Below are 14,025 nucleotides of genomic sequence, written 5' to 3'. Positions count from 1 at the left end.
TCAACAATAGAAAGGATTGGGGCACTGTGGGTCCTGGCTGCTACATTTCTGACCCAGTTCCCCCACCATGTCCTTGGGATAGCATGTGAAGATGATGGCCTAATTGCTGTGGGAACCCATATATAGCTCCAGACTTCTGGTTTCCGACTAGCACAACACTGGCTGTTGAGGACATTTGGCAAACGAAACAGCAGATGAATACAAAATTTAAAAAAAAATTTTTTTTAAATAGCTACATTATTTTTATATTACCTGATATCTTGCAAATATTTAGTAATAATAGTTCTAACATGTTGACGAATAGCACAGCACAGTATTTAAAGGTATGGATTATGTTTGAATTCTGTTTCCTGGGAAGATTACCTACACCTAATACACTGGCAAGTTAATTTTCCTTTCCGGAAATGGGGTAACACTGACTATTCATGTGGGTCCAGAGAACTCAGCTAAATAGGTGAATATTAGGAAGACATTCAGGGCAGTACCTAGACCACAGTAAGCTCTATTATTTATTGACATGCATCAAATGGATCCAAAATTTAATGAAAGTGAATAATCTCACACTGTCATAAAAATGGGAGTCATCTAGCTGATGGATTGTGTGCTTAAGAATTCAGAGTGCAACAGTTGCATTTTGAAATGTTTAACTCAAGCACTTGTTTCTGCCCATTAGCCAGGTCATTAAATTTTGCCCAGATTCAAGGGCAAAGGATTCCCCAGTGAGGTGAGCAGGAGACGGGTATCATTAGCAGCCATAGTATCAATGACAATGTATTATTTGCTTATTAAATAAAATATGAAGCCTCATTGTATTTCTTCCTAAATCTAGCTCTGCCAGCCAAAATGCTCCAAATCACTAAGAAGAAACTACAGTCCTGGAGATATCAGGCCTATTGCTTTTAATACTCATTACTACTATTACTGTTACTACTAGAAAAGCACAAAGCACTGACCATCAAAGGATTAGAGTAGTGTAATGTAGTAGTTTTTATTATGTACAGATTACTTTCATTTTAAGCTATATTGTTGTCAGAAAACACGTACTGGTTATTCAAAATTCCTGATACTGTTCAAATGATGAAAAAAGAGTCTCTAAGTTAGGGAAGCGATTCAAGCACAGCAGCAATCTTAGTCAGGACGCAGGGGACATCGCTTCTCGGCCTTTTGGCTAAGGTCAAGTGTAGGATGCAGGGGACAAACATACTTGGAGTCCATGCCACCGGGACTACACACTGTGGGCATCAGATAAACTCTAGCCCCACTTTTTATCTACACACCTCAAACTTGTTTTTCATCTTCATTGGGAATAAAGAAAGTACAGTTTAAAAAACAAAATGCAAAATGGTCTTTATTTACAGTAAAATATGAATTACCTGTATATGCACAAATTTAAGAGGCACAATCTGTTATGCACAGTAACTAATTTTCAGTACATTATACACAGTAGTATCTCTTGACAAGTCAGTGGTGAGTGAAACACAGTACCAAAACAGTCCTGATGCAAAATAAATTACTTAGTTCACATATTCTAATCATATAAGACAATACTTTAAAAAGTACTGTACCTAAAAAAAAAAAAAAAAAAACCACAAACCTACTTATTTGTACAACTAAAGTCTTTAAGTCTGTTCCACAAAAAATGACTTCAGATTGTTATATGTAAATGATCCCTTTCAGGATGTATTCTACTTTTTAAATAAATAAACTACACTAATGTCAAGACTATTTACATATAGCCCTCTAAAATAACTGAATATTCCTTCACTTAAAAACAAAACGGTTGTAACTACACTAGACACTATGAGAAACTACTAGCCTCCAGTTCCAACACTATCGGTTTATTTTTCAAATTATTTAACTTCCAATTTGAGATCAGCTGTCCTGTGTAGTGTGCTGTTTTCTTCAAAAAGCATTAATACTTAACAGATTGTCTTGAACCATATCAAACATTAAGAAATTCAAGATTGGTATTTAAGCTTCGAACTGCTTTAAAGCTGATACCATAAGATTTTGAGATAAACACTTTTGCCTTAAGAGCTTCTTCAAAACAATTTTTCAATCTTAAAATCTATTAAAGAAGTATAAGAAGTCAAAGAGAACAAAATTCTCATATTGCAATCAAGGACTCATCTTTGGCATTTTTTCATTAACCTAAAATAAAACAGCAGTATTTTATGTTTTTTTTATCCACATACTACATTGTGCACAAAACAATTTGAAATTGTTTTAACAGCAATCTGATTGCTAAAAAAATAATTTTCTAAAATACTAACAATAGCTAAAACGTTTTGGGGCATTGAAAAAAAATTGTGTAGTAGTTCTAAATAATATGGACATTCCTCTAAAATAAAACTGCTAAATTTTCTTTCTTGGTCCCTGTGATTTTTTTCTAAAGGAAACAAAAAGGCAAAAGCTAGAATTGCTACAAATGTTGATCTGTGGCAATTTTTCCATGTTGCCTTCCACCTTACTTCAGTATTCACAAATATTCTCTCTCCTTACTCAACCATCTTCTGGCTTCAAGTGGCCAATTAAAAAAAAAGTACAAATAACAGTGAAAAATAATAATCAGACTAATACAATTAGGTGCATTTGGTCATTAAAAATAATGGGAGAATATGTCCACGAAATTTGAAGAAATATCATTTGATGACTCAAATAATTGCTGTGTTCCTTAGGGCTTTTGAAAATATACATGAAACCTAAAACATGAGTAAATAATGCTATTTAACAATTGCAAAGATGGTGGGTAACAAAAGTGAGACAGTAATGATGGCTTTATTGTAACATGAACATATTTTAAAATGTTAATCCTAAAACGCAATTAATAAGTTCCTGTTGTTTTCCAACATCACACAGAATCATGAAAATTCAAGCAGAGTGACATACAGTTGGTGAAGGTACCAGAAAATAAATTGGGTATTCCATATGGAATAGAAATCCCTGGATAAACCTAAAGCCATCTTAGAAAATAAACCAATCAGTTAGATAAACTTTAAAAATTTGGAGTGTGCAGATTATGAAAATATGACACATTTGGGACTATAGTTATGAAAGTCACTGAAATATAACATGGCAATTACTGAAGGTGATGTTTGCAGTTTATCTTGATAACACTGCTATGTCCTAGATAAATACCTGACATCAACACTGTCCTTCAAGTATATTTCAAAGATAGATGTAATAACCAAGTAAAGAAATTTCCAGCTCCTACTAATACAATCTAGTAAGAGCTGGGAATCTTATTATAATTGGCACTATTTAACATTTACAGAATATAATGTTAAGTGCATATGGTTGTCAATTCATGAACCCAGAAAATATAGTCACCAACCATACTCCTCCCCTAAGAGGGTTTTATCTTAGTTCTCATTTTAGAATTCTCTGATATAATGGGAGCTCTCCAAAATCAAATAGTATCAATCTGGTCACATTTAATCCTACAATAGAATGCTACATGAAGCTTTTCTCTGTTGAGATGCAGCTTTCTAGGTCAATTTGTGAGAGAAAACAGATGACTTTCTCTTTTGGAGGCAGTGGCCTGATAAAAGGGAAGAGGTTATCCGACAACAATCACCTGTTTTCCACAACTCAGTTGAAATTGGTTTTTTGTAAATGCTTATTGGGGATTTCTAAAGCACTGACTTGCAGAGGCCAAGAGCCTCCGTCAATGCCTGCTTGGATAGCCACCCCGGTCACCACTGCCAGGTCAGGGTCTACGGATGTGTTGGGATCCTTTCCAAAAAACTCCTGAATGACTTGGCGGATCCGTGGAATACGAGTAGAGCCCCCAACTAAAACGACCTCATCGATCTCAGTCTTTTCCAGGTGTCCTTCTTTCAACACCTGCTGAATGGGCACGAGGATTTTCTGGAAGAGATCTTCATTAAGGCTATCAAAGAGCTTCCGTGATATTTCTGCTTCAAACAAAACCTGTCTTTTGCCACTGTCCTTTTCAGAAAGGCCAGGTCCAGGCACACTGTTGAGCTGCTGTCCCCCTGCTGGGGAGCCTCTGTCCCCTGGTGCTTCAGTCTCAGGGGCCTGGGGATCTTTACCGTCCTGTTCCTCCACTGTCAGTAACACTGATATCTGAGCAGACGGATGAAGAGTCAGATTTAATTTGACCATTTCCACAGCTTGTCTTAATCTGTGAATTTCCTCTTTCTTAGAAGGGTAGAAACCAAACTTTTGATAGATCTGTGTATATAAGTACTGAAGCAATCTCTGATTGAAGTCCTGTCCTCCAAGTTTATTGTTTCCTATGAAAAAACACAGAAGAGTTAATATTATGCTAAGGCATATTTGTGCCTATGTGTGTGCAGAAGTATAAAAATTATATTCTGGGAGAAAAAACTCCTTCTTAAGATATTCACACAAAGAAAGATGAACAAATAACCGAATTAAAATGATTTCAACCGTAATATATACTAGTTAGAAACATCAGGGTTAGAAAACTTTTAAATAATGTCAAAGTATTTCTTAATTAAATAATTTTTCAGAAAGCAGACTGAGAACACAGATTAAGTTTACAAAGCTATTTAAAACACTAAAAGACATTATTCTCAGTAGAAGACAGGGCTTTTTATAATTCAAAGGTACCTGTTGGAATTTTTTTTTAAATTCTCTTACTTGTTTTCTCAGTAAGAGTTGAGAAGCAGAAAATAATTTCAAAGGAAATTATGCTCCTGCACTGACTTAGTGCAAACAAATCTAAGAAAGAGAAAGGAACACAGAGAAGCTCAACTTTACAACTCACAGCTCAACTCTTCAAATGCCTTAGTTGATTCACTTAAATCATATGCAACAAAAACCTTGAAAAAAAGGTGTGAGAGCAGGAGCAGGTGTATAACCTTAAGGCTGTCAGTTGAGATGCCTGTGCCTCTTTGCTATCAGATTCCTACGTTAATTTTTTATTTTCGTGTTTTAAAAATTTTATTTATTTTAGCCCAAAAGATATAGTTACAGAAACAGTTCTTTGCCTGTGAGTTCGCTTCTCAAACGCTGAAACAGCCAGGAGTGGGCCCTACTGAAGCAAGGGGCTGAGAACTCAATCTAAGCTTCCCAAATGAGTTGTAAAGACGCAAGCACTCAAGTTACTATCTGCAAATCACGAGAGTGTGTATCAGCAGCCTGGGAGAGTAGGGGATGATGGCCCAGTGCCTTGGGACTCTGCACCCGCATGGGAGACCCAGAAGAGGCTCCTGGCTTTGGATTAGCTCAGCACTGGCTGATGCAGCCTTTTGGGGAGTGAATCAGAGGAAGGGAGATCTTTCTTTCTTCTTCTTTTGGTAGATTTGTCTTTCCAATAGAAATAAATACATCTTTTTAAAAAAAGGAGATTAAAAAGCTTACCATTTCTTACGAAATATCAAAATCACATTTTCTAAAGATATCTATATTATAAAAATATTCCTTAGTGAAATAAATGAATTATCTCCCACTTTAAGAGCATTTTCTTCTCTCTGTTCTCACCATCAACATGAAAATTCATATTGTGGGAAGGGTATTATGACAATTAGGGCAGGCTTCCTTGGGATGCAGTGCTTTGTTCATGAAACTGGGAGGCCGAAACTGTGGCCCTAGTACTTGGAAAGTTCCTGTCAGCCAGGCGGCAGACCCACATGGAACCCCTGATTCCTACCTCTGGCCCAGGCTAGACCAGGATGTAGCAAGTGTTTGGGAAGCGAACCAGTATACAGAAAACCTTTTTCTGACTCTCTGCTTTCCAAGTAATAAATAAATAAACAAACCTAAAAAAAAAATCCTACTGGCTCATTGAACTATAACTGGCAGTGTCTGTGTTTGGTTAGAGGATGACGGGCAATTTTTTGAGATTTCACTGTAAACATACACAAACGGTAAAATTACAGAAACAGAAAATCACCACAATGAATTCAAAGAAGTCTGAAAAAGTAAAACAAACAAACAAACAAAAAAACAAAAAAACATACTACACATATTAGATATGCTAAGGAAGGTATTATTGGCTGAACTTATCTCCATAGTTTTCTTACCAGACATCGCTCGGGTAAGAAACATCCCTCCTTGTTTATTCAGTAATGACACATCCAGAGTCCCTCCACCCAAGTCTATCACCAAGACATGGAAGACCTCCACCTTGTGGAGGCCATAGGCCATGGCTGCTGCTGTGGGCTCATTGATGACCCTCAAGATCTTCAGCCCTGTAAAAGTTGGAAGCAAGAATAGCCCATGAGGTGACACTATTCAGAATTCCTTCCCATTTAACTGCATAGCATGCTGTGACAGGAACTTTTACTACGTAACAATGAAAGCAGTCACAAACCAATAAAAATGTTACAGGAAGGACAGAGACTGGCTCTTCTAAATGATGCCATTAAAATTATTCTAAACAATTACACATAAGAAATTCCACGTTGAATGGAATAAGTCATTTTATTCTTGATCAATATTTCATTTTTAAAGAAATTGCTTTTTCTAATATTCACGTGTTAAATAGGAGTATATGACCAACAGCACTTCCAAGATTACAAACTAAAACTAATTGTTGCAGAGAAGAGAAAAAGTCCTGGCTCCCCCTCCTCCAATCCAGTTCCCTGCTTATAATACAGGAAAAAAGCAAAGGATTGCCCAAGTTCTTAGCTAGTTCAACATCAAATGTCCTTGAACAAAATTTCTCTTCAAAGTCTGGGAAATAATTTGGAGTTTTGCATCAGGGATCCTGTTGGCATAAAAATAGTTACACCTACTTTAACACTAAAGTTTAGGGAAAAAAGAATTGCACATTGCTAACTCATTCCTGTATTTTTTTGATCTTTCTCAAGGGCTATCTGAAGTTTCTTGTTATAAAATATAAACTTTGTATTGTACTATGGAGCTTTCATAATTACCATACATATATCTATCAAGATCCAATTTATCTACTATCTTTGTTTATAAGCCAATAATTTGTGAGTTACAAAGAGAAACCATGGGGGTGGTACGGTGGCATAGCACACTAATCCTCTGCCTGCCATGCTAGTATCCCACATTGGCACATATTTGAGTCCTGGCTCCTCCACTTTCAATCCAGCTCCCATCTTATCACATCAGAAAATAGCAGATTACTCAAGTTCTTGGACTCCTGCACCCAGGCGGGAGACCCAGAAGAACCTCCTAGCTCCTGGCTTCAGGTCAGCTCAGCTCCAGCCATTGTGGCCATTTGAGGAGTGAACTCCTTCTCTCTGTAAATGTGCCTTTCAAATAAAAATACATCTTTAAAAATAAGAAAAAAAATGAATATAGAAGCCAGGGTTGTCATTGTCGCTTGGGAGCCTCATGCCCCATGTGAGACAGCCCACCGCACCTGGGAGGACGCAGAGGATGATTCAAGTGTTCGGACCCCTGGCACCCACGTGGGAGACCCAGCTGGAGCCGAGGGTACCTGGCTTCAGCTAGGATCAGCCTGGTTACTGTGGGCATTTTGACAGTGAATTAGCAGATAGAAGATCTCTTTCTCTCTGCTTATTAAGTAGATACAAATACAAAAAAAACCCTTACATAACACAATTTTGAAAAAAATTACAGCATAGGCATGCATGTGGCTACCTGCAAGGTTAGCAGCTTCAATTGTAGAGTTTCTCTGTTTTAGATCAAATTCTGCTGGTACAGAAATGACTGCATTGGCAACTGGCATTCCAAGATATTCTTCAGCCATTTTCTTTAATTTCAACAACAGGCGAGAGCCAACATATTCAGGGGTAACACCGATGGTCTCATTACTGGTTACCAAAAATTCAATCATCCCATTTTTGTTTAAAACCTGTGAACAGGATTTGTAAAAAAAACTGGGGGGTTGTGTATATACACATATGTATACATACACACATATACATAGATTTATATACACATACTTATATACATTTATAGCTATACATAAAAGCTTTATACAATTAAAGCTTACCTTTATATTTCAAATATCATAAAGTCCACCTACAATCTACTTACCAATATATCCGCCTACTAAACTTAATGCTTTAAAGCTATAGAATGAATCCATACGTTTTCATTAACAGAATAAAATTCAATATTAAGCAACTAACTATAACAATTATCAACATTTAATAAAGCAATGAACTTATGAAATACAAGTATAGCTGTTTACTCCTTCAAGATCAACTTTATTTTTTCAATTAACTTGATTCAAAAGTAATAGATATCTAAAAGAATTCTCCAGTATATACTAACAATAATTTTAATCCATTTGTTAAGATCATATACTATTCATATTTTTATTCCCATGACAGCATGCTATATATCATTATCACAGCTAATGAGGGTAGATTTGAAAAACTATATCAATCCTAAAATATACCACCCTAGGGCCTGGCGCAATGGCTCAACTGACTGATCCTCCTCTCCTAAGTGTTGGGATCCCATATGCAGGTTCCTGTCTTGCCTGTTCCACTTCCCATCTAGCTTTCTGCTTGTGGCCTGGGAAAGCAACCGAGCATGTTCCAAAGCTTTGGGACCTTGTATCCGCATAGGAGACCCAGAAAAGCTCCTGGATTCGGATTGGCCTTTGCAGGCATTTCGGAAGTGAACCAATGGACGGAAGATCTTTCTCTCAATCTTTCCTTCTCTCTGTAAATCTGCCTTTCCAATAAGAATTTTTAAAAAATGAACCAAAAAATACATAACAAACAAACAAAACATTTACACTTGTTATATCAACTGATTTTTTAAAAGATTAATACTAAACAGAATTAAATTGCTCAAGAAATTGTAAGAACTTTTCCCCATTTCCCCAGTCACTCCAGAAATTACACTAAGGTCTCAGTCAAGAAAATTTGACCTTTCTAACAGTAACTAACAATCCTCCAAGAAAATAAAATTAAGGGCAGGCACTGGGGCACTGAATTAAGCTACTGCCTAGGACTGGACATCACATATAGTAGTGTCCACTGCAGACCTGACTCTTGGGCTCCAATTAAGCTTTCCGCCACTGTGTCTCAGAAGCAAAGGATATGTTCCTTCCTGACACCCAAATGGAAGACCCAGGTAGAATTGCTGGTACTTGATTCAAGTTCGCTTAGTGCTGATGATTGCATCCAGCAAATGGAAGATCTCTGTTTATGTGTCAGTCTGACCAATACATAAATAAATCAATAAAATATGGAAAGCTGTCACATACTATTGAGGAACACAATATCAGTACCACCAATGCCCACATGTAACAGGAAGAATTTAAAGTCAGGTCACCTGCAAGCCTGACAACAGCAATTACAAAAAATACCTCTTGCTCAATAAGAAATATAGTTACATAAATCAAAGGAAGTGTACAATTATAGGTGGTATTATTATTACTATACAAAATTTATAAAATGATTATGAAGTCCAAAAGGGAACTAAAAAGGAACAAATTTATAAGCTTTAAAAATACAGAAAATAATTTGTTGCTCTTTTTGTTTATTATTAATTATGTTGCATTATGTGACACAGTTTCATAGGCTCTGGGATTCCCTCTACCCCTTCCCGTGCCCTCCCCCCATGGTGGATTCCTCCACCTTGTTGTAGTGTTACAGTTCAAATTCAGTCAAGATTCTTTCTTTGCAAACATATACCAAGCATAGAGTCCAGCATCTTATTGTTGCTCTTTAAAAATGGATAAAAAATCGAATTTCTATGAATAGGGGTGCTCAATTAGCAGCATCAGCACATGTATTTTAAAACTAATGCATTGAGAATCCCACTTCATAACTTCCAAAAAAACTATATGGGATATATATTTAAATGCTTTAAGAGGAAAAAAAGGAGTGAAACACAAACAAATTCATATTAAACCATTAAAAAAAAAAGCTAGAATGGGAACAGCCATTATAAGCACAGTAAGAACCTAAAAGCATTTTTTAAAATAACTATTAAGAGATGATTTTGCTACATAAAATTTAAGACTTTACATATCATCAATTTTAAAATATTAAAGAAAAAAACCTAAAATATGGCCACATTAGAAATCAAAGAATTGAAAATTCGTAGGACACAATTTCTACTCATCTGACTGGCAGATACCAAAAACTGTAGTTTGGTGTTAATATCGTGGTACCTCAAATTAAGCCGGCACCCTCAATGCCAACATCCCATATGAGTGTTGCTTCAAACTTAGTTGGTCCACTTCTGACCTATCTCCTTGCTATTGCGCCTGACAAAGCCCTAGAAAGCATGTGGAAAATTGACCCTAATTCCAGAGTTCATGTGAAGAAATACCCAAAGAAGTATACAAATACACATACAAGGATTTTCAATGAAACGGCAATATTAGTGCAATACCAGGCAAAAAAAGAAAATGTACATCAGGAGACAGTGGTTCAGTAAATAATGGAGCAGTCATTCCACTCAACTACCAACTACTGTGACCCTCCTGACTAGCCATCAATGTCGCATCGCTGAATGTGAAACAGGCCAGGACACGGAATACCTAGTATGATCTCTTTTCTTTTCAAAGATTTATTTATTTTTTAATTATTAAGTCAGATATACAGAGGTAGAGAGGCAGTGAGGAAGATCTTTCATCCACTGATTCAATCCCTAAGTGGCTGCAATGGTCGGAGCTGAGCTTATCCAAAGCCAGAAGCCAGGAGCTTCTTCTGGGTCTCCCACATGGATGCAGGGTCCCAAGGCTTTGGGCCGTCCTCAATTGCTTTCCCAGATTACAAGCAAGGAGCTGGATGGGAAGCGGGGTTGCTGGGACACGAACCAGCGCCCATATGGGTTTCCAATGCATGCAAGGTAAGGACTTTAGCCATTTGGCTATCACACAGGGTCCACCATGATCTCTTTATTTATCCATACACACATTTATGGATAGTACATGAGCTTTCATCAACCTTGCTACTTCTTTGAGAAAGCTAACAAGAAATTCTGAGTGCATAGGGTAAGGCCTAAGCCAATGGTAGCACTAAAAGTGCTAAGGTTTCAATAGGATTTGGTTCCTGAACACATTTAAATCTGAACGTCACATATTACGGTCTAAAACAGGAGGTAAGCCTGATGAGGGGACATGAGATTACAGAGGGAGTGCCCAGGGGAGGTGGTTCACCTGAACAGAGCTGGTTAGAAAGGCCTAGACTGGGTCTCTTCATTCTCTCTCTCTGCTTCCTGGGGTATCACGGGATGGTTCCTTTGCAAGTTCTGCCTTGACCATGAACTGGACTCACCAGAGGACACAAATAATGTTGCCCTTGTAAGTGACTTATCTTAGGTATTGCATTGCATTAGCACAATCCAGACTAGTATAGTCCCTAACCGACCTCAGTCCCCTCAGAAGTATGATGAAATTTCTTCTGTAGGATAACATGATTTCCTTACAGATGAAGCCAGTTGAAATACAACATTCTGTAACATGAAGCCAAACTACTGAGATGCTACATGAAACTAAAATCAACGTAGATTTTAAGATTTAATCACTGACCTTAAATGGGTATCTGCCAACTTCAGCCTCCAGCTCTTCTGGTGTAAACACCTTGCCTATGAACCTTTTGGCATCATAGATTGTGTTCTGAGGATTTGAATCTGCCAACTCGAGGCTTTCATAGCCCACATACACGTCACTGTCAGTGAAGGACACCATGCTGGGGATGCTCAGGTGTCCATTCTCATCTGGAATCACCTTGACTGTTCCTGTGCCAGGAAAAAACACCCCAACAGAGCAATAGGTGGTGCCAAGGTCGATGCCAATCACTTTAGGAGTAGGCAATGGTAAATACTGTTGTGCCAAATAGCCAGCCAACAGCAGAGTCAAAACAGCTGATCCTGAAACATAGACAAATGAGAAGACATTTTTCCTTAGCAAATTAGTACAATATGCCCAAATACTACAGCAAGGCTTCATGCGTTCCACTTTTTTGAGAATACAACTAAAATTACAAATCACAAGATATTTTCTTTTGTGGAACTAAGAGCACCTGTCTCAGACATGAAGTATTTTGAAGCACTACCTGGCTGTAATAGCGTTAACAATGAAGAAATAACAAAACTAAGCCACTCAGGTAACTAGATGTATATTCACTAATAGGTGAATAAAGTAGCAAAACATAACCACATGTTCAAAAATCCTGCTGACGCTCATGGAAAATACAACTCTTCTGGAGTAAACAACAGAGATAATACAATTTACTTGAAGGAATGACATCTTGATTTTTACTTCTTATAAATAGCTTTAGTTATCACAGGAAAGGCAGCCCATTAAAATTCTCACAGCAAAAGTTTTGTTATTGTAAAACCAATAGAACAATCTATCATTTTTTTTCTTTAAAAAAAAAAGAGATCAAATGGATAAATTAGATACATTCACTTTGCTTAGGTGTATTAAACTGTCACTGCTCAACGGAACACAGCTTTGTATGTACTGAAGTACAGATATCAGTATTAAATAGGTTACTGTTATTAGGGGTGGAGACATAAACGCTGATGGAAACACCCAAGCCAGCTTTTGCTCAAACTTGCATCCTCCACTTCGGGAACAACAGATACTCGACAAATCTGAATTCAGGAAAACACCAAGTGGGAACCAAGGCCCAAGCCGTGGAGACAGGTCACTGGGGATCCAGAGCTGATTCCGATGAAATTTCAGGAGGCTGTGCTTGGCACCTGTGTCCTACGACCCCAAATGTCTATTTGGAGGAGCTAATTCTCCTCACATATCTTCAGGCCCAGCCTCCTTCTCTGCCAATGGCAACATTTCTGAAGTACCCCATCACCTTCTTAATAGGGAAAGAGAATTCTCAAAAGGATTTGGTGAGAAGAGCTGTGGATCCCACATCAAGGAAGCCTGACCCTCTTCAACTCAGTGGTCCTCGGGTCTCCAGCGCAGGGGACTAATGCTGCTCCCCGTTACCCAGCTTCCTCCTCAAAGGGGTTTTGTGATGCATCATGTCACGGCCTGTCAAAGACCCCAATTCAGCCCGCCAATCAAGACCCAGTGCTGTGGGAATGAATGTGTTCGTAGGGCGCCGCACGAAGCTGGACCTACAGCATCCTACCCTCACCCGGGCCACCAGCGTCCCTTCAAATCCCGAAAAAATATCTCTAAACCACCTTCCCGGCTCCCCTCCTGCTGCGCCAGCTAGTGCCAGGAGGTAAGACAGCCACTCCTGTCCGCCTTTCTCTCCCCAGACTGTCTCCATGTCCGCAACGTCCACAAATACCTTCCAGATACTGACCTAAAATCGTCATCTCTCCGGCCATTACAGTCCCACCAAAGCAGCTTGGGATGACTGTACCAGACGTGAGGCACCGCCCCCTCACCGACTGGCAGTCCTCGGAGGCCTCTGGGAAGTGTAGTCCTCTTGCTCCCACTCAGGCAGGGAAGCAACAGCGCCCGCAAGGTCTTGAACTTCAACTACCATAAAGTCGCGAGGCGGAGAATCGCCATTCAAGAGCTGCCGATGACGACTGAGCTGCTTTCCTACGCAGGGACTGCCAAACCATTCAGGCTGAGGAGGAGGAGCGCCAGCCGGAGAACGCGTTTAAAATCAAATCTGGAGCTCCGCGAACCGACCTGAGGTAAAACACACGCTCTTTAGCCCCGTCCTCCGCTTGGCATTCTGGGTTTTGTAGTTCCGACCTACTCTGTGAGGCGTTCGCAGTAAGGGAGGCTGTGAGAACCCTAACGTGTGGGCGCGCCGGTAAGCCAGCTCAGGCCCGGATTCTTTGCCTTGGGGTCTACTCTGTGGTGGTAGTTCCTCTAAAGCTCCCCAACTCCAGCCTAGCTCGACGAGAATGAATCTGAAAGTTCAATGCCCGCCTCAAATCCCTAGCATTTGTTTTGGGGTCGATGAGGAGGATCAGGGCTATTCCTTGAATCCTCTGAAAGAGCAGGGTCACTGTCTATCGCCACAGGAGTGAGCTCTTCAGTAAAAATGGGGTTTTTAAGGTGTCCACCATTGCCTTTGTGGACAAGTTTAATGACTACGAATGGCCATTTCTGGCACTCGTGAAATGATTTTCAAATTCCCGGTCTCTAGTGGGCCCAATTACTCGTTTCACAGTTATTAGTAATATTTAATC

General features: G+C 38.9%; 1 protein-coding gene across 2 annotated transcripts; it reads right to left on the bottom strand.

Annotated features, from left to right (window-relative positions):
- Positions 1 to 2,466: 2,466 nt before the first annotated feature.
- On the bottom strand, positions 2,467 to 13,563 carry HSPA13 (heat shock protein family A (Hsp70) member 13). Of its 2 annotated transcripts, none has more exons than XM_004588613.3 (5): positions 13,179 to 13,563; positions 11,429 to 11,769; positions 7,567 to 7,780; positions 6,015 to 6,182; positions 2,467 to 4,259 (listed from the first exon to the last, which is right to left on the bottom strand). In XM_004588613.3, exons 1-5 carry the CDS (start codon positions 13,201 to 13,203, stop codon positions 3,592 to 3,594), a joined length of 1,416 nt encoding a protein of 471 aa, XP_004588670.2. In that variant the 5' UTR covers positions 13,204 to 13,563; the 3' UTR covers positions 2,467 to 3,591. The 2 variants fall into 2 exon arrangements, with proteins under 2 accessions (XP_004588670.2, XP_058517740.1); XM_058661757.1 differs by lacking the exon at positions 13,179 to 13,563 and adding an exon at positions 12,717 to 12,831.
- Positions 13,564 to 14,025: the final 462 nt, after the last annotated feature.

The sequence above is a fragment of the Ochotona princeps genome, chromosome 3 (assembly GCF_030435755.1).
Source record: "Ochotona princeps isolate mOchPri1 chromosome 3, mOchPri1.hap1, whole genome shotgun sequence".
NCBI lineage: Eukaryota > Metazoa > Chordata > Mammalia > Lagomorpha > Ochotonidae > Ochotona > Ochotona princeps.
This window is presented reverse-complemented; position numbering and strand designations above follow the sequence as displayed.